Genomic DNA, 18,643 nt, shown 5'->3' with positions numbered 1-18,643 from the left:
GACCACAGTTCTTAATGTTCTGATGATGGGTCCACGAGGAATTAGGGAACTCTTCAAATCTTGATGGCTATGTAAGCGAAACTGTGACTTCGGTTACGTGACGGTTTGGAACGATTTCTGCAGAATGCACTCAAAAAGCCCATAACAAAAACTTAAAATGGAAAAAATATACTTAATGTTAATTTGGTAAATGTTAACAAATTAATTTAATGACAACAACAACTCGCGACAAATTTCTTGATAACTATTAAGTTCTAATCTACCTACTTATTTATTTTGCATTACACTTCGTTAAGGCCATGATGATAAAAAAAATAGAGCCCAGTTCTAAATACTTAAAAAAAAAACGACCACTTAATGTTAGAGAAAATGGTTTTCCTAAGTAATGTTACTTTGAATTGAGTATGAATACACGAAAATGTACTACTTAGGTACGTTAAAGCTACAAAATGAATAAGTGATACTTAATGACGTAGCGTAGCTGCCTCAACGTAGGGTTGATAGGTCAATGAACGCCAAGGGCAGGGTGGCTTTTCCGGCATTCAGCGATTCTGGTCATTAACTTAGCGATTTCCCTTAAATTGAATTAATATACCGTTATTATTATTTATGTGTGGAACTGTATTTTTTGTTTATTTGTAAATTGTAAAAATTGGGTTTCTTGCCTGCCAAATAAATAATTTATTATTATTCTCTTTATTTATTATTTTTCTTATGTTAGGTTTTTTATAATATGCATATAAAAGTAAAATATAAAAACACTTACAAAACAATACAAAATACATATAAACAAATTATAAAAAACCTAACCTAGGGTGCCGCCAGCAGCGGGGCAGGGCCCAAGCTGCCGGTGGTCAGGGCCGCAGAGAGAGGAACCGGCGGACTATCCGCGCCGTGTCCAAGATCACCGCCTTCTGCATCTGACCCTTGATCCAACCACCTAGCGAGAGTCTCTCAAGGTGTTGGTCGAGACTCTTATTATTATTATTAACTAGTTTTGACGGAGGTGTACATTATACTAAACAGACTGAACTAACATTTTGGGATTTTTGCAGTTTAACTAGTGTCTTGCCCTGAATATCAGTTTTTTTCATTTATTTATTTCAATACCTATTATAAATTAAGAACATACTTATTTTTTCATAATTCAGTCCAAGATCTAACCAATAGATACAAAACATAAGACTAAGAGCCGTATAAAAGGGCAATTCACAATTCAGACACACAGTCCGCAAAAAATCATATCGATTTCCTTGTCCCTTGTTATGATGCAGTTAATTGCAGTTCATAAATAAGTTGGCGTGCGCTGGAACTAATATTGCCAAGGCAACGTGAGGGGACGCCAGTGCGACTGCGCCGGCGGAACTCGGGGGTGCAATGAACTCTAGGGGTGACATCGTTTCACCCTCCTAGCAAATCTGGTGGCTTAAAACTGGGTGTTCCAATTTTGTTTAAACAGAGCCCTCGCCTGCTACTGATTCGTTTCAACGCGAGGGTTATTGTTCACTCACCTAGATTTATAACAAGTTGGGAGCTTTTTAAATCTTTTATGCTAAATAAAATCAATACTGTATAATATTTGCCATGGTATACATGATTCTTGCGATTTTATATCAAAGTTGGTGCGGGTAAAAATAAAACATTTTTTATTATTATTGCTAATGTCAATATTTTAATGTCTATAAAGTCTATATATTACCTACATCAGATTACATTCGTTGACATTATTCCAAAATTAAATGTAAGCAAGTCCACATGTTTGTATTTCCTCATACATTTATCGGCGATTTGTACTTTGTCTTAAATAACTCTAGAACTATATCCTAGGCCAAAACCTTACGATACCCAAACCTGCCCGAGGTAGGGCTGTCGAGACTGCCGCGCCCGAGGCACCGCAGTCTCGGCAGCTCTCAGAACAAAAATAATAAACAAAATTGTTAAAGTGGTTAAATATACATAAGAAGCTTAAAAAAACGAAATGTTAGTTGTTAAATTAAATTAATCTAAACACAAACAAAAAACTAAAACACAAAATATGAATGGAGAACAAAACTATAAATGGGTCAGGTGTAATGGCAGCGGTATGAATTTAGTGAAGTTATGATTGGAGGATTCCGTACCAGTTACGTAGGAGTGGCAAAAGCTCAGTTCAAGAGTCATTTACTGGAAAAGTTGAAAGACCAGCCAAGGGTCTAGCCAAAGCCAACGCCAATAGCTTAGATGGTCATACACTTGGTTAGAACGCGAAATTTGTCCCCAAATTTCTCGATAAAACATGGGACAACCCAAAAGTAATTTCATTACTAATGTAATAAAAAAAAAACACTGTTAAGCGAAATTCGTATAGCCGCGATGAATATGGCGACGCGAATTAAGCTCAAAAGAGTATTTAAGGTACGGAACCCTATTATTATGAGCAATATTCCTATAATAATCCGTTTGCTCCTTCATCCAAGCCAGGGACGACACAATATACATTAAATTACAATTAAGTAATAAATGAATGCCCTAACTATTAAAACGCGTGACAATTTTAAATTATCCAGCTGCCCAGTCGAGAACAAAATTGTTTAGTGTTATCGTAACTTTATCTTAACTAAGTAGCCTATTTCAGTGCCAGCCAGAAAAGGCAACTTATTTTGTTTTCGACAGTACTACTTGGACAACTTTAAAAAAGTTAATTAAAATGTATGAAATCAACGTGTGAAACATTGAATATTTTACCACTGCAAAGAAATGAAGAGGTACATTTTAACCTGACTAGTTCCAAACACATTTGCATTTCGCTGTGTTATATGCATTTACGGATCAGCCCGCTGTCTTCCACGAGGACCAAAGACGGCACCGGGAATCCGTTCGCGCGTCGGTGGTCCGGCGCGAAAGTTGCCGAGCTTGGCCCGTGTTATTACAAACTTACGTTAACCAAACACCACACCAACATAATTTGAACTCAAAATCCTAAGCAACTACATTTAAGTTTAAATTAGAGAACACAGTTTTATTTAAACACTAAATATAATAATTTATGTTGCACAAAATTATAGCTGACTAGTTCCGTGTAGTTAAGTACTTTAAATAAATAATTATATACCTTAATGAAACATTTATACTTATGTGAATAAGAAATTAAAGAAAATACTTATTCCAAATGCATTCATTATCCTTTTGAGACGATTTATTTAAGAAATTCTCGCCTCTTTAGTTCTTCCTTTTATGTTACCTGATATGCATTTATGTTATCTATGAGTAATTAACTATGAAGTTACGGAATCTACTAGACACGAATGGGAACGACACAAATCTTGCGGTAGGTAGGTACATCTTTACTCAGTTTACAGAAAACTTACACTAAGTAATATTCAATACATTAATATTATAACATCAAATGAATTCAATTACATGTCTATTATGATTACGATAATAAATTATGTTTACAATGAAATATAAAATTACTTAAGTAAATGTAATAATAAATAGTATGTAAGTTTAATGATTATTTAATTAAATGAATTAGAGAGACAATATCATATTTCATGTTAATGCCTGAATTTTGTCCGAGTTTAAAGGGGTAGCAAATGGGTACATCCTTGGAGTATTGCTTAAATATTCACTAAACCTAATATGTATCTCGGCAGGAGCTGGCGCCCTGCCGTCCCATCTGCCCCTTCCAACTGCAGCTTGAGCCAGGCATTGCCTCTAGCGTATCAGAAAAGAGTTTGCCGTTATTTTAAACCGACATTCACTACAAATATGTGCGCACAAGTCTGATACATATATTAGACACATACAAAATTTAGTTCAATAAAATGTTGATCAATAATTATACAGTTATGTCATGGTCCTTCAACTTCATAATTTCGATTGAGATTACTTTTCAAGGTAGTCAATAATAACCCAAATCAAATCTTAAATAATATCTACCACAAAACACCTAAATGGAATTCAATCAAGAGTTATACTGTAAGAGGGTATATAAATATATGATTGAATAATAATATCATTAACACTATTTTTCAATGATTTTGTGCATTTGAGTCTAGCTCAAAATCAAACAACCAACCATCATCATAATAATAAATTATTTTGCGTCCTTGTCAATGAGAGATGAGGGTTCTTATTTGTAAAACTTTCGGAAACATGTACATATTTAATGGAAGAAGTAGAATGCTATTATACACTTTATTACTGGGAATTCACTTACTTCAAAGATGTGTACATTACTTTATCAGTCATAGTTGTATGTAATTATTAATAAACTTTGACATCTTTGGTAGTCCACAAAATAAACCGTATTAAAGATTAAAACAGTATTATTTTTATTGCAGCTATTTGAGTTTTTATAGACATTTGTATGTAAGTAAATATAATTGCACCTGGCATTTTCATATACATAAATAATAAACTTTAATTTACTTTTACTTATAGTAAAAAGTTTCATATTGCACTGTCAATCCGTAAAATATTATTGCAAGAATTGAAAAAATTCTGCTAGCATATTGGTTCCAGTATCATGTAAATAATATCACCAGAACTTGTCTAATGTAATACACTCAAGTTTATAAAACATCTAGTGCATGCACATGTTTAGCCTGGCTTGCAACTTGGCTTAGCACACTTCTGTGCATGTTTCACAGAATCATAACCAATGTACCTATTTGCAAATTGGGCTTAGAGCAGATGTAAAAAAAACCGTTAGTACAGTTTAGGTAGGTAACATTCATATCTATGAATATGATTTTATCAGACTCACCAAATTGGGCCCAGCACAAAATTCTACTTAAGGGCCAAATAATGACCTTTGAATGTATAAGTATTGCTTGGTAACGAGTCTCAAAAATTTCTATTTCTATTGGTGTTCCATCCTTGTTGGGCAAAGAAGGCAAGTATTCGATTGGGGACTTATCATCAAATTGCAAGTTTGCCTATGAAGTTTATACACATACAGGATAACAAAACTTCCTGATCATTTCAGTAGATTATACATACCACTTGGACATCTTAATGACAGTGTTACACCTAGCACTGCCTAGCTTACATTAAAAAGGTTAAATATGAATTTTAGTGATACATTTAACATTAAAATTGCTTGAGATAGAACCATTAATCTATATCAGTTGCCTGATCGAACCAAGAGTAATGACAGTGACAGTTGTCCGTCAGCAGAAATAACTTCAGTAAAAAACGAAGGATATCTTATTAGGAAGATAAAAGAAATATAGGATAAATATTACAGTCTCACTGAAGAAAGTGATGCTATGTATTAAACCTTCCATGAATGGGAGATTGTGAATAATTCTACTTCTCACAGCAATAGACAGTCAAAAACTTGTCTATTTTAAACAATACTGTTAAGCCACAAGAAGCTAATCCATTTCAGGGAAGGTTCATATTAATTGTACTTGTTATTCACACTGACTTAAAAAAAATTCTCATGTCACTTTGTTACCTATGTCATACAAAAATTAATCAATCTTTTGTGATGTCCATGACAGTAATGATCAACATTCTTGTATTAGCTACAATTTATTGACTAGACCTTGCAGAGCTTAAGATTTACTCTTATTCGTTTTGAAGCTGACCTGGAGCACCTGGCCATTCAATGAGTAGCCATTGAGTGACTGGATGGCTACCACTGCCTCATCATAGTTGGTCATGGTCACAAATCCATAACCTTTGCACTTGTTGGTGGTGGGATCTCTTATAATTTTAACACTCTGGACGGCGCCAAACGGGCCAAAGAGCTGCCACAGGATGCTTTCCTCTGTGTCAGCCCCAATATTGTACACGAAAATGCACCAACCTGAGCCTCCTAGAGCATTACCTTGAATCAGGGGGTCGGCTAGGGGAGAAAATCTCTGCAAACCTTTGTTGATGGCCAGGAGAGCCTTGCCTGCAGGTCCAACGAAGCGGCGTGTGGATGTTGGTGCCAGATATGCGGCCAGTGGGGCAAGAGCTTTGTTCTGGTTGCTGGGGTTGTTAGCGCACTTGACAGTCATGGGCCCTGTCCCCCCAGGCGGCACGGTGCCGTTGAGCTCGCGGATGGCGGCTTCTGCCTCGCAGCGCTGGTCGTAACGGATGAAGGCGACGCCGCGCGATGGCCCCTGGATGCTCTCGCCGTCGCCGCCGCCCTGCAGCAGGTGGCCCACGTTCACGTTCTCGTGCAGGATGCGCGAGCTGATGATGGAGCCGTAGGGCCCGAACAGCTTTTCTAGCTCCTGCTGCGTCATGTTCTTGGGCAGACCGGACACATACAGGTTAGCGCCTTTGATAGCGTCGGAGCTCGGCCGCGCGTACGATACTTTGATGATCTTGTTCTGTAATCTCAAGCCGTTCAGTGTGTTGACCGCTTTCTCTGCGTCCTCCGTCTTGTGGTAGTTGACGAAGGCGTATCCGAGACTTTGTCCGTTCAGGATGTGGTCGGGGAATACGGTCACTTTGTCTCTAATCAACTTGCAACTTTCTACTTCGCCGACGCTCGAGAACAGTGACCTGATCTCCTCCTGTGTCATCGTCTGTGGCAAGTAGTTCACTATAAGGTTGGTCTTCGACTCGTTATTGCTCGGCTGCACCTTGCTTCCATTTTGCGTGGGTTGATTCGCGTTAACGGTGTCAAGTGAATTTGCCATCATTTTTACTAATTTATTTTTACAGATTTCCGAGGATACGGTCCAGTCGCTGGACTAAAAAGTGAATTAAATATGAACTAGATCATAGATTCTTCACTAGTTTTGTTAACACCACTTCGCGTTGGTTGAAAGCGTATGCAAGGAAAGAAAAATCAATAAGATGCTGTCCACATTCGTACTTATCTTACGTTCGGTGTTACGGCACCGACCCCGTTGAATCAAAATATAACCAGAAACACAAATTAACGTTAGTTTATTAGATCTTACGGAGAATACGAAAGCAAAGTGAAAAGGAAATCAACCAAAAATCTATGCGACGTGCGACCTATTCTCGTAAATTCATTTCTTTCACTTCACTTTCTTTTTAAAAGGTTGCCACATTAACATTTATCTTTCCACCATCCACCACATTAACAGTTTCGATTCGTGAGTACACAATGCAATGAAAGAGGGAGCCACTGTCTATGAACAATTCTTATTAGCTTCCAACAAGTTACATTTTCTTTCAAAATTGTTGTAATTTTTTTAATAGTATCCAGTAATAGTATTTTGCAAACAATAAATTAAAAAAAACAACAAAAAACTATCAAAAGAACTGCTACTTTTGTCGGTTTATTTCTTAATTTGTTTTTATGAGTTTTTTTACCGTTTAATAAGAATCGCTATAAATAATAAAGATAATGAGTACACTTTATGAACGAGTTAAATAATTTACCTTTTTCTGGGTAATGAATTACCCCGAATTATAACTAATTTTGTCCGCTGGCAGCATTATCTATTGTTGCCAACGTAACATAAGAATAAATCAAGGTGACAACATACAGAAGTAATTCGATAGCGTTTACAAAGATTGCTACGTGATTAAAGCTTTTATAGTTGGTCAAACCAAATTGTCAGTAAATAAGAATTAAAAAACTATATTTGAAATGAGACAGAGAGAATCATACTATCTTTGTCTTACACTAGTACTAGCACCCTAAAGAAAAGGATGAGTATAGTTTTTTTTTGTTCTTATTTACTGACAATTTGGTTTGACCAACTATATATAGAGATACTACACATCTATATTATAACTAGGGCTCCCGGTATCCGTGTTACACGCCGAAACGAATACCCGTGTTCTTAAGCCCGGCGGTACTAAAAACCCGGTTTACACGGAACCGCCGGGATTCGAAAACGTTTCGAAGGAACGTTCCCAAGAAACGTATCTCAGACACGTATCTCCGTTTACACGGGTACTTAAGACCGTTCCGAACGGGTCTGAATACTCCGAACCAGTTTGAGCCAATGTACAATGGTAACAAGGTCCACTTTCCACTATTATTATGTTGACTTCAGATGAATTCGTTTGTCTACGATTTTTAAAGTAAAACTTTTATTCTATCGCCCCAATTTATTAAGTTAACATTAAAACCGCGATTTTAATACCGTAATTCGAATTAATTTCCGAAATTTTTTAGTTAAATGCCTACAATCCGAAAAGTTTCACTTGCATCGTGGTTTCATAAAACCGCACAATTACTTTTTTTTAAATTGTTTTTAACCGTATTGATTAAACATGGGTACTGAGCCATCTTCCTATGTTTAATAGTAGATATATATAATTTTTATTTTAAACTATTTATATCATTTAATAAAACACATTCTTCTTAGCTAATTACATAAATTTGATATCGATCATAGTTTTTTTTTATAATTACATTATGGTATTGTATTTTTTCATTAATAATAGGTGTGCAGACAGAATACAATATTCATTAAAAATAACAGTTTAATTATTTCGTGGTTATTTTTATCTCAGGTGTATTACTGCTTTGCGAAAACAACAAGCCTGCCAACGGCGCAAAAAAAGTTAGGTACACAAAAGCGGGATTATCGAGTAATCATGCTCAAATGAAAAGCAGAACTTTACCCAAGAACCATAAAAACCCATACTACCTTGGATAACTTGCGATAATATTGCTAATTACATTAAGATAGATCTTTAAATTGGTAATCATTCATAATTCACTTTGGTCACTTTCTCACTAGCGTTCAGGTAATAAACTTAAATGGTCCATCCATCCATTGTTTTCCAATATCCTTTTGTTTGTCATCGTCGAAAACATGTAGGTTCCCAAACTATTATCACAAGTGTCACCGCGAATTATAAGCTTTATGTCGTTGTAATAAGGTCAAAACATCTGCACAAGAAAATGTTTTCCATTGTTTTGTAGCCGCGCCGCACTAAAAAGCGTTTTATTATGGTAAGAGGTACCTAGAGCAAAAACAATTAGAATTTATTGAGACGGTGCAATTTTATCTAGTTGATTTAAAATGTTTATTAATAACTAGCGACCCGCCCCGGCTTCGCATGGAGAGTCAAGCATAATAAAATACATTCTGTAACAAGTATTCACATCGGAAGCCCAATAATACTAAGACTTCCATCCACCTGTCTGTCACCACTCACTAGGCTGTATCTCATGAACCGTGATAGCTAGACAGTTAAAATTTTTACACATGTATTTCTGTTGCCGCTATAACAACTAAAATTTAAAATTAAATTTTGTACGGAACCTTCGGTGGGCGAGTCCGACTCGCACTTGTCCGGTTTTTTAGAAGTTAATAATGGGTTAATTATTCTTAAAATATAGACAGACAGCCATCGCGCACTTTTTTGTAGACTTTTTTCCACCATACATTGTGTCGTTATATCTCAAATAGATTGGGCAGCGTTTCCGATTAAGCTCCTGGCCAGCGTGATTTTTTCTAACTTCATTAGCAAACATCGTCATACTTCTACCAATTTAAACAAAACCTTAACAAAATATACGCATAAACATTCCCAAAGAAAAACTTCATTCATAGGTGAGGTCTGGTTATCGCGAACATACAGACAGACATACGGACGCGGCGGGGGACTTTGTTTTATAAGGTGTACCTACACTACATTATATGACAAGAAATATAATTTCATATCATGTTCTCAAATTAAACTAAAAATAAAGAAGAAAGTTAAAAATTTATTTTTTTATAAATACTTACCTAATGCCAATTTCGAACATTAGTTTGACTTCCTGCCTACATACTGAACTCGATGGTTCTAATTTTTTTTTTAAATAGGTACTAGCAGGTTTTTATTTTATTTCATCGCTAACCCGCAACGTAAAAAAAAGTAGCTATTTAAAGTGCTATATAAAATACTACTTTGATAAGAAGCGTGAATACTCGTAATACCTATTGCAAGCAAAAACTACCTGCTCAAGAAAGGGTTTTCTAAACCGTTTATTAAATTTCGACTTCGTCATGAATCTTTTGTCTATTCATTTGTAGCTGGCGTTCGTTCCTTCGCTACTATCGTCAAGGACGTGTCCGGAGCCACGGATAAATAAGATACGTATCTTCGAATACCCGTTTATCCGTGTACACGGGTCTTAACTACACGTTTCTTAATTAAACGTGCGGAACGGGCCAGAAAACCGTTTACGTATTATTCGGAGACGGGTATTCGAAACGTGTAAACGAAACACGGATTCGACCGCGAGCCCTAATTATAACCACTACGCCACTACGTTTTAAGAGACGGGACCTTCTTACTGGCCAATCAGGCCAATGAAATGATTTTGGCATAAGTCTAGTGACACACGTCTACACGATGGCCCAGCGTATACCAGTCTAAGGGTACTTAAAGAAGAACCTACCTAAAGGGCTCTCCACACTCATGCGCAAATTACGGCGCGAAGCCGCGAACGCGAGTGTGGAGCCTAGTTCGCTAATCAGCGAACATTACAAACATTACAAAGTCTATTTTGCTTTGTCACCTTGCTCGGACGTTTTTAATAAATTGGCAGTGTTATCTTCTCCAGACAAAATTCGTCATGCATTTTGTCTACTACATTCATTGCATAATAGTAAAACAGAAAACCTAATATATTTTTTGTCCCACTCTCGCAGATTTGTCGCCCTTCCTTGTCTGCTCATCGATGGCTTATTGGCTTGAAATGCTGAACCATAGACAAAGTATAAACAAGTAGTTATAGACGCGCCACCGAGCGACCGGGGGTAAGAGAATGAATATTCACATAAAATTTGGGCAGCATAGGATTTTTTCTCTTTCACTCTTATAGATTTCGGTATTTCGCCATCGCCTCCTACCTATGATATCATCCGATCGGTGATATGGACAAAGCATGGCACTATTTTCTCTTTCCTCTTATACGAATCGCAATAAGACTATCTTTCTCTATCAAAAAGTGTCACAGGCCCTTGTGCTGAACAGAATCTGCTGCAAGTGACGCCGTTTCATTTCACCACTTTTGTTACGAGACGCCACCATTTCACTAGTGTTACGAAAAAACAATTTTTGTTTGAAGAATAAAGCATAAGGGCCCTCCACACTCATGCGCGAATAACGGCGCGAAGACGCGAACGCGAGTGTGGAGGGCCCTATACAATCGTGCGTTCACGTTACACGGGACTAAATATTAACCAATTTCTTGCTTACCGGTCAGGATCCAAAGAAAATCTCGCCATAAACTTCCTTTCTTTATTTTCATATCGGTAGGCAAGAATTCCACAAATCACAATAGCACAATCGGATTAGGATTAGGACTAACCTCGAAATCTAACATAATAAAAAAAACACGAAACAAAAGTTGGATAACAGAGGCCATATTACAGAAGTTGGAACAAGGGCCTGACACTCTTTGATAGAAAAAGATAGTCTTATTGCGATTCCTATAAGAGGAAAGAGAAAATAGTGCCATGCCCTTCCGTACCGTGTGCTTCTGTGCCGTGTCCTTATCACCGACCGGGTGGCATCATAGGTAGGAGGCGATGGCGAAATACCGAAATTTATAAGAGTGAAAGAGAAAAAATCCTATGCTGCCCAAATTTTTGACCGAAGCGTAGCGAAGGTCTACGGTTTGACTCGGGCATTTTGCTTTTGTATGTCCGGATGTTCTCCTCTACAGGTCGCAATTCTCAACCGATTCTCGTGAAATTTTGTGACCAAATTCTATGATTAAATAGATTTTTTTTGTCGATTCGGTTTATGGAAATTTTTCAAAATGGCGGAGTCGTGATAGCTCGCTCCTAAACAAATAGTCGTATCGATATCATAACAGTATTTTCTTTTTATGATATGTTTACAGATTAAATGTCGAAAATGCAGAAACTTTCTATTGCTAGTTTTGGCGGTATTTAGATATTTAATTTTTACTCGAGACTGAGTAGCTGAATTTCGTCAGCTTAGGTAAGCATTATTATAGCGTGTTTTGCAAACATTCGCTTTTTTCGTTTGCACCGGGTGGTACCTGGTTCGATCCCCAGTAATTGTATGCTGCTACATAACTTTTTGTATTTTTTTACACTTAAATTCCGTATTGTTTTATTATTTGTTTTTTATTTTTCTATTTTGAAATTGATTGATCTAAGCGTATTCGTTCCATTTTTACAAGGTTTTATTTAACAAGCCCTAAAAATATGTTTTTTGTTGTTATTTTAAATTTCTAAAGTATTTTGAACGGCGGAGCCATACGTATATAGCTTTAAGTGGTTCTCCTTATTCCGAATTTCATACAATTTTATTTACAGTTTTTCTTTTAAAATACGTAGATTTCTTGCACCATTAACTTTGAGCTTTAAGTAGTATAGATTCGTTTGTCTGAGCAGGTTTATGGAGCCAATTATTCAATAATATTATTGAAAGATTCAATAAAAAAAATGTGACTTAAATAAGTAGTGCCTAATTTGCTCGATAGGTGGTGACATCGTGAGGTCGAAACGGGCCGATTTTTAGGGTTCCGTATCCAAAGGGTAATAACGGGACCCTATTACTTGGTTGAAGGGAGCCACACGAAATCAAGCGCTCGATCTGTGAAAACTTCAACTGTGTAGCTATCACGGTTCATGAGACACAGCCTGGTGACAGACAGACAGATGGACAGACGGACGGACAGACGGACAGCGGAGTCTTAGTATTAGGGTCACGTTTTTACCCTTTGGGGTACGGAACCCTAAAAACAAACCCCTATTTGCAGTGTTTATTTAATAATTACTTATCAGTCCATAAACCGATTTCGATACAGTTCATTTGATAGATCTTTTTCAATTTCAATGATATATTAAAAAAATAAAAAACTCGGTATTATAAAAAGCTGAAAAATAGTTAAAACGTGGCATTTTTACAAAAATTTCACGACTGCGTTTGTTTGAGGCCACAGTGTGCGAAAATCAAGGCATAAAACGCTCAAATGCGCTCTCACTTACAGGCTTTACAATATAGGGCCGGGTAAAGCCCGATATTCAAGCGCGCTTATTATACATGGCTCCTGGGGCGCCTTTTACATTGTAAAGATTACATACAGGGCGCCTGTGGCGCCCTTTACACTGCAAGGTCGGGTGAAGCCCGACATTCCACCGTGCGAAGCGCGCTCTTTTATACAGGCTTGACACTGTAGGGCCGGGCGAAGCCCAAAGAGTAGTATAATATATAGGAGAAAGAGAGCCCTCTCGTGGAAATTTTTTGTATCCATTTTGAAGCGCCATCTGAACAAGAAGCATTAACGTGAATATTCATACCTACAGGGCCTGTTTACATATTGATTATTGTTTAGTACGACTTCATACATTTGCTAGAAATGTATAAACTCACACTAAACACTAATCAATATGTAAACAGGGTCATATATCTATAATTTGTTATATCGAGTTTGCTTTTCTAGTACCTATTAATCAACAACTTTATTATAATATTTGCTTGATGTCAGATATATTGGCAAGCACATATTGTAAAAACATACAGGAAAAGTAAGTACAATACAGTGTTATACAAAGCACGATTTTAACAAGAAAATTATAATAAAGTAGCTTGTTAAATACTGGATAAAATAAAATAATAAGGTGAGTTACATTGGTACTAAGGTTTACAATGCAATCTCTCCGGAAATTAAACAGGCTTCAAGCTATAATTCATTTGTACGACAAATTAAAGCAAAACTTGAAATAGACGCTCTGTACTCGATTGATGAGTTTTTTTTTAGTAAGTAGTATTCAATGATTAAATAATAAATGGACATGTAATATATAATATAAAAATATCTAATTTCGTAATATGTATAACTAACTGATAGCAAAATGTGTATTAATGTGTTAATAATAAAAAACAATTCTTGTTAATTTTATTAAAACAAACCCAAAGTCTTTTATTTTCACGTCACAATAAATAAAACAATAAAATATAAAACAACAATAAAAAACTGTATATGTACCTTTGAAAAATTTGACGTGTAAAATGTATATTTTATCAATAAAATATTGAATTGAATTGAATTGAATTGAGTATAAATTGGAAAGAAAAGATAGTTGATATTTCATAATTTAAAATTCAAAAGTTTATTACACAAGTCGATATAACATTTACATGAAGAAAACATCATCACATTTACAAATACAGGAGCCAAAAGTTTAAGTACTAACACATGGCGATATAATTAACATTTACATGAAGAAAAAACATCGTCACATTTACAAATACAGGAGCCAAAAGTTTAAGTATTAACAAATGTCGATATAATCATGGCGCCCTTTACACTGCAAGGTCGGGTGAAGCCCGACATTCAAGCGCGCGAAGCGTGCTTTTACACACAGGCTTTACGCTGTAGGGTCGGGCGAAGCGCGCCTTACGCAAAGGGCGCCTGCTGCGCCTTTTTCCCTTACCTACAACCTTTTCACTGTAGGGTAGGGCAAAGCCCAACATTCAAGTCTTACATACAGGGCGCCTGCTTTACGCTATGCGCTTACGCTTAGGTTCCTATGCAGTCTTCGCAATAACTTCCACGCCACGTTTCACATCAACCATTGCGTCTGTATGCCTGTATCCCTGATACAGCCTATCACCATGTTTTTTTTAAAGCTAATCGATGCCATTCCTATACACGATCCAAAGCTTGTATGGTACCAAAAATGCTTCCGCCTAGAAAAGCCACAAATCGAGGAAAACTTTTTTTTCACATGCTATTTTTTATGCCAAACGATTCCATTCCTATCCAGTATCAATAGTTTAATAGGGTTCAACTAATAGTAATGTACCTACTAAAAAGCCACAATTATTTTAAAAGCGAAATTTACAAATTTACAATATATTATGCTGAAGCGATCAACATCTAAATCAAAGTGATTTGTTAAGATTTCGTTAGTGGAAACCGTTTTCTCCCGAAATGGAAATTGTATGAAAAAAGTACCTATTGTCTGTAGCTATTCTACTATGTGAATAAAATTTCACGTTTTCTCCGTATAGTAAATGTAAAGGAACGCGCCATCCTTAGGTGATTAGGTGGCAGGACAGCCCTAGACACATCCATCTTAAGCTATGCTCGCGAGGTCTACAGCCTAAGAGCCACTAGTATATGAATATTCTTAATCTTGCCCCCGGTCGCTCGGTGGCGCGTCTATAACTACTTGTATATACTATGTCTATGAGTTGGAACCTATGTCAAGCGCCATCTACACTGAGCAATTGGCAATTTTTAAATATGTTTGTAGCGCCTACAAGTATAAAATAGTGTTCTCTATCAAAGCTTTTGCTGCGTTATATTTTGCAAGTCAATCAAACCAAGGGGCAAGGAGTAAACACGACAATTTCATTATTGACTGAAGTAAAGAGTCAATGTGTCCTCCTGTGGCATTATACCTCCTAAACGGAATATTAAATTTGCTACACCCTACCCAGGGTACATATGTATCTAAAATACTTACCTGGTATGCAAATTAAGATCTCTAACTATCTAAATTATAGTCTGGCATAGCTTTGTTAGTAGAAAAGGAAAATTAAAACGTCCGCGCCACTGACTATGTAATAATAATAATACCTTACATTTCATTAAAGTGTCAAAAGGGGCTCTATGTGTTAGCTTCGGCTCCGCGCACGCCTCCCAAAAGTCCGTAACACCATTGTTTCGTGATGGGAAAGATATAATAATAAACACCACCAAAACTCTAAAACCATTTTACAAAGCTAGATTTTCCGTTTCCAGAATTGAATAAACCTAGCCTACTGTAAAAGTAGGCTAATCCCTAGATTTGGTTTTCGAGCAGATCTCGGGTTCGTTTAGGAAGTAGGTGTAAAGTAGGCTTTCTAAACACAATAAAATCTAAATTGCTTATTCGTGTTTCGGGTAGATTTAGTCTAGGAAAAAAGATCAAAAAGACCTTTAACTTAATTGGCCTGTTTAGGCTTATATCTTGTTAGGGCTAGTAGGTATCTAGGAATTCTAGGATAATGAGACTAATCTAGGCTAAAGCAAAACCTAAGCTGACGAGCTTTAATCACCTAGGCTAAGGGCCTGTACGTCCTACTAGACAAGTAGGACTACTTTTGTACAATGTTTACCATAACTGGGTCGGTGTCACCGACGAAGTGTCATGAATAAGTTACCGTAATAAATACCTGTGTTGAGATAAAATGGCTGTAATTGACTATCATAGTAATCTAAAGGTAATTAATGGGTCATTATCAGCATGGAAATGATATTACGCGATAAAAAAAGGATATTACGCGATGGTACAACGTTGCATGCAAGCGGATACTCTAACTAAGTTATTTGTATATAAGTAGTATATACTCAAATTGAAATAATAGTCTAGGCTTAGGTTTATGGAGAGTTGGAGACAGGATCGCTTAAATATATCTAAGAGATAATTGTTGTCATTGATCAATCACAAACTAGACCGTGCAGGTACATACCTTTAGGTGTAGGTGCATACCTACCTATTCGATCAGTTCACTTCGACTATGTTAAATTGACTAGTACAAAATGATAACCGCTCATTAAAACGTGGTCCTGATCCAATTGACTCCAATGTTAGTCGCTACTCATTAATTATTGGGTCAATTTACAATTGTAATCGATGGCTTGACATAGTAGGTATATATGTCAACGTAAAATTGTAAACACTCGTCCGTTTTACAATCTCGTTAGTTAAAGGGCCCATTGACTATCAGTCCGCCGGACGATATCGGCCTGTCAGTTGTTCGGAACTGTCAAATTTTTGTTCTATTGACAGGCCGATATCGTCCGGCGGACTGATAGTCAGTGGGCCCCTTTACTCGTGAATTATCTGACGGTAGGAAGATTACAAACTAACCTATCCTAATTTAAACTACATTAAATTTTAAAACGGGTGCACAATCTTTCGTGCACAAGCCTTTGATAATTAGGGTCCGCCAACTATCTCAAGGTACGCCAGAACACAGAATAACTAATAGTACTACCGTACAGAAAATTCACTCCTTCACAAAAGCCAGATTTAGGTATAAAATTATACCTACACTCGCCGCCTGCAAGCAAAATTGAAACTTATAACCGCGCACGAACCGTGAATCTTCTTTGCGCGCCGCAGTTTTATGACCGAGCTCCGAGTGTCGGCACGGGGTTGTCACTTGACAAGTTTTTGTAACCTACTGATTTATTATTTTTAAGATAAATATGTAGGAATTACAAACGTTGATTCTGTAAACATAAATTTTTTAGCCGGAGATAGTATGTCTGATTCTCACGGAAGTAGGTATGCCACAGAAGTATGTATGTATGTATGTAAACACTTTATTGTACAAAATTTAGCGAACTCTAAGACAGATTACAAACACAATAAAACACCAAAAAAATATACAATGTACAAAGGCGGACTTATCCCTATAAGGGATCCCTAGAAGTACTTATTCCTTTGAAAATATGTCGGTCAATATAGTCCGGAATTTAAAAAAAAGGTTTTTTCTGCTTCCTTGTTCTTCCGTTTATTCAGACATCCGTAAACAGAACATTATCTTTTATACAGATTAGATCGCGATTTAGGTTTCGAAGCCATTGCTTATTTACAATTTTGCGCGAGCGCCACGTGACACGACTATCGTGCGAGCCGAGCAGCAGCCCACTGCCATACACCGTCTCGGGCGGTGCGCCGGCCAAATATACCTAAACTGCGCAGTGACACCCCCCTGGCCAGAACCAGTGGTATTTAGTCACAAAGAATTTAGTAGCCTATATATATGACAAGGGAGGAAAAAGGTGAGGACTCCAACAGTTCGTACTCGTAGTTCAACAAGTGCTTTGTATAATAAACGAAGCGCATTGGAAACTGACAACTTTCAAAATAATGGTTTGTGTTTTGTGTTGGAAATGTCGTCGTTTGGGCTTAAACGTCCGGGATGCTTAGAATCGCATATATTTTCAAACAAGAGCGTATGACAGCCAGTATAAAAAAAAAAAGAGAAACTAGTGTTCCTTCGAACTAGAACGAGAGTAGTAACGAGAAATAGTTTCTTGGAAATAGGCCTATAGTTTCATACATTAATAACAAAACTATTATAAAGAATTGTAGATTACTTAATTATAAATAACCCGTTTAGTTGTGTACTACACGTAAAAAAAAGTAACAATAGTGACTAATCAATCTCTTGAAAACGGACAAATTATGAACAAAAGTATCTATATAATTGAGCGATTCATTATACATATTACAAGTGCACCGAAAGAAAGAGTTTTCAGCATACTGTATGCCACAGGAGGAAATAGAAAAAGTGGGTTTAGAACGTGAGTGGAACCGAGAAATTTTGAAGGAAATGTTTTCTAAGAGTCTATGTGGTTTCTAATAATTAATAAAAATAAAACATCTAGTTATGCTCTTCTTTTTTCCAAAGGAGGGAGACTTAGCGGCCGATTCTATAATCAAGACTTACAAAAAAAACTGAATCCTTTTAAGTCGAGACTTGTGAATACCAAAATGTGGGCTCCAAACAACACTGCCAAACTCCAAAATACTACGAACGAAAGAGTAATACAAGACTTAACGTTAATGGTTTACTTAACGCAAGATCATTCCTAATTTTTTATATGCTCTCGCCACAATAATATCTATATGTTCATTAAAGGAGAGTTTAGCGTCCAGAGTAATCCCTAAATCTCGGATCGACGACACACGTGAAACACTGCTTCCCACTAATTTATAATCAAAAGTACCTAGGATTCTGTTTACGG

The 18,643-nt window shown here is 36.6% G+C and overlaps 2 protein-coding genes across 2 annotated transcripts in view; one reads left to right on the top strand and one right to left on the bottom strand.

Annotated features, from left to right (window-relative positions):
* Window positions 1–18,643, top strand: part of LOC134743560 (ATP-binding cassette sub-family G member 4-like) — a 119,676-nt gene that overhangs the window by 35,146 nt on the left and 65,887 nt on the right. The window lies entirely within an intron of this gene.
* LOC134743195 (ELAV-like protein 1) lies at window positions 1,643–7,042 on the bottom strand. The gene has a single exon (XM_063676579.1). It carries the CDS (start codon window positions 6,627–6,629, stop codon window positions 5,547–5,549), a length of 1,083 nt encoding a protein of 360 aa, XP_063532649.1. The 5' UTR covers window positions 6,630–7,042; the 3' UTR covers window positions 1,643–5,546.

This window comes from Cydia strobilella, chromosome 1, assembly GCF_947568885.1.
Source record: "Cydia strobilella chromosome 1, ilCydStro3.1, whole genome shotgun sequence".
Lineage (NCBI taxonomy): Eukaryota > Metazoa > Arthropoda > Insecta > Lepidoptera > Tortricidae > Cydia > Cydia strobilella.
Note: the sequence above shows the minus strand (reverse complement) of the source record. Positions and strands in the feature narration are given on the sequence as shown.

Excerpts from the sequence above, each read along its gene's own strand:
- LOC134743195 (XM_063676579.1), bottom strand. The coding sequence starts at position 6,629 with ATGATGGCAAATTCACTTGACACCGTTAACGCGAATCAACCCACGCAA.